The sequence below is a fragment of the Emiliania huxleyi genome (assembly GCF_000372725.1).
Source record: "Emiliania huxleyi CCMP1516 chromosome Unknown EMIHUscaffold_150, whole genome shotgun sequence".
NCBI classification, from domain to species: Eukaryota; Haptophyta; order Isochrysidales; family Noelaerhabdaceae; genus Emiliania; species Emiliania huxleyi.
In genome coordinates this window covers 114,008-116,891 of record NW_005201091.1, presented here as the reverse complement: position 1 = coordinate 116,891, position 2,884 = coordinate 114,008, and the positions used below count along the sequence as shown (strand labels likewise).

General features: G+C 63.2%; 1 protein-coding gene across 1 annotated transcript in view; it reads left to right on the top strand.

Annotated features, from left to right (window-relative positions):
* Positions 1-2,045: 2,045 nt before the first annotated feature.
* The window catches only part of EMIHUDRAFT_441325 (hypothetical protein), a 2,390-nt gene continuing 1,551 nt past the window's right edge, over positions 2,046-2,884 (top strand). The window contains exons 1-2 of the mRNA XM_005786490.1: positions 2,046-2,212; positions 2,425-2,608. Of these exons, the coding sequence (XP_005786547.1) occupies positions 2,097-2,212; positions 2,425-2,608 (300 nt within the window). The 5' untranslated portion in view covers positions 2,046-2,096. The remainder of the gene's footprint in view (positions 2,213-2,424; positions 2,609-2,884) is intronic.

The following is a 2,884-nucleotide window of genomic DNA, read 5'->3' as shown; positions in this document are numbered from 1 at the left end:
GCACGGTGCGCGAGGGCGGCTGGTGGACAAACGTCGCCTGCGCTGCCACCAGCCGCCCAGTTGCGGCGATGGGCAGCGCCGGCTGGCGGCAGCCGGGGCAGTTTGGTGTCGCGCTCCAGCACGCGCGGCGCACATGTCTCGCAGTACAGCGCGTGGCCGCACGCGAAGCGGACCGAGCGCGGCGCGTCGTAGCAGAGGTCACACAGGCGCTCCTCGGCCCCAGCCTTCTCCTCCACCTCCCCCGCCGCTTCGACCAGCGCCTCCAGCCGCGGCAGCGCGTCTGCGAGCGGCATCCGCTTCTTCTTCTTCACGAGAGCTAGCCCGACCACCAGCCGCGCCAGCTCCTCGGCCTGCGCCGCCGACCACCACAAAACGCTCTCTCTCTCCTGTCCTCACTCAGGGGGGTCACAACTACCAAGTCCCTCGACTAGCTGCCACAGGGCGCAGCTGCCATAGGGCGCAGCTGGAGACGCTCTCCCTCAATCGGCATCCACCCCCACCCGCTCCAGCCCCACTTCTGCTGCCGAGAGAGCTGCTACCCAACGCGGCCAAAGGATATCCACCTCGAGAACCTCGAGAGGTGCTAAAGAAAGAAAACAGAGAACCCAAACGAGGGATAGGGGAGGAGGACAGGGTCCACACCTGCACCCTGCTCGAGAGGTGCTGAAAGAAAGAAAGAAAACAGACAACCCAAGGGAGGGATGGGAGAACGGCACGCCGCCACCACACAGGGATTCGAGAGGTGCTCTCGCGACAGCAGCCCGATTTCTTCGTGCCAGTGTGCTGTGAAAAGAAAGAAAGAAAACAGACACGCCAAACGAGGGATGGGACGAGGACAGGGTCCCCACCTGCACGAGCAGGATTTTGGAAGGACGATCAGGGGGACAGGTGGGGCTCTCCTGCTCCTGACAAGGGACACGACAGGCTCGCAGCGCGGTGCGCGGTGGACTCCCACATCCACTGGCGGTCTCATCTCAGTCTAGCGACCTGCCTCCAGCTTGTCGCTGGCAGTCTCTCCTACCACAGGCACACTGACACAGGGCACTGTGAGAGGGGGGGCACTATCTCAGACATACTTGATTTTTCCAGGCGATCGGATTTTTCCGCACCCTCGAAATTCGTAACAATCGCCTCGCCGCTCCACAATGCCTTTCTCCGTTGCCTCCAGCCGCGCGGCGCCATCGTCCTCGATCCAGTGCCGGCCTGTGACAAGCTTGGCAGCTCGCGGATCGACGATCGCCACGAGCTGCTGCCCGGCGACCGCCGCTCGCCTTCGACGACAGTCGTAACAATCGGCGGTGAGCGGCACCTCCTTGGCCCAGCACCGGTGTTATCACGTCTCAGCTGCTTCATTGCCATGTCCAGTTATGGCGGAGACGCGCTGATAGCATTCCTGTGCACGCAGTTGGACCAGCACGGCCATCGGGTGCGTGGCGCAAAAAGACCTGTTTGCGCTGTCTTCGATATCAGCGGCTACATGCGCTGCTGCGCGTACCTGTGACGCACACATGTTGATCACATCCATATACCTCACTAACATACAGCTGGCGAGCCTTGCATCCCTCGTCTGGCCATGCTGTGCATCATCTCACCGTATGCAGCCGTATACGCCCACGGTGCTCACAGGGTCGGGCGTCACGGTGCTCGTGGCAAGCATCTCCGTCACTCTTGTGACTTGTGGGCTTGGTGGTGTTGCCTCCGGTGCTACTGCTGGCTAGGGTGCCAATGGCGCGACGGGAGGCGGCCATTGGCGCCACTACAGCAACGATTGTTACGCCGTGGAAAAATCCGGATTTCGTGCCCCGAACCGGCCGACACGTGGCCGCATATATGTATATATACCACGTCCGTATGGGCTGCACAAGCCAAACCACGCTCATCACAGCTTGCCACAGTGTGGCTCCTGGCAGTGGTAAGCCATTCTTGGTGTACCAGCTCACAGCAGGGCCGTTTGATCACGATTGTTACACGGCGTGAAAAATCAAGTATTTGTGAGATAGCGAAGAATTCTTCCTCGCACGCTTGCCGGGGGGCAGAGTGCAGCACCTCCCTCGTCGGCCTGCGCGGAACCCCACACTCGCCCGAGTCCAGGCCCCATGGCGTCGATGGGGGCGGGCGCCTCGTCGGGCAACATCGCGCTGCGCAACTGCGTCCAAAAGTCGCTCGTCTTCACCCCCGAGCTCGGCAAGACTGCGCTGCGAGTGAAGAGCTTGTGCGCAAAAGCCCGGCCCTGGCCTCCCCGCTGCCGCCGCCGCCCCGGCCGCGCGCGGGCGGATCTCGCGGCTGCCGCGAGCGCCGCGACCCCTCCTGGCACCGCATTCCGCGCCCCCAACGCACACCGCGCCTCTTTGCACGCGGCACATGCCTCGCGGGCGAGGGCTGCGGCCGCCTCTCTCACCCCTTGCGCGGGGTGCGGTGGCGCAGGCACCGCGACTGCCTGCGGTCGGTGGCGTGGACGAAGCGGGCGTACACCGTCCCGCTTCCCGAGCGGGAGATGCGCGCCCTCGTCTCTCTCGCGTTTCGTGAGAAGTCTTCGATCAGCGACATGCACCAGGCAAATCCCCCCACCGCCGAGATCATCCGAGATCGCCGCGAGGGTCACGCGAGGGTCGCGCGAGGGTCACGCGAGGGTCGCGCGAGATTACGCGAGATCACGCGAGAGAGATCACGGGCGCGCGTCGGGCTAGCGGGCTGCGTCCCGCCTTCCTCTCTCTCTCTCTCTCTCTCTCTCTCTCTCTCTCTCTCTCTCTCTCCCTCCCTCTCTCTCTCTCTCTCTCTCTCTCCCTCTCTCTCTCTACCTCTCTCTCTACCTCTCTCTCTACCTCTCTCTCTACCTCTCTCTCTCTCTCTCTCTCTCTCTCTCTCTCTCTCTCTCTCTCTCTCT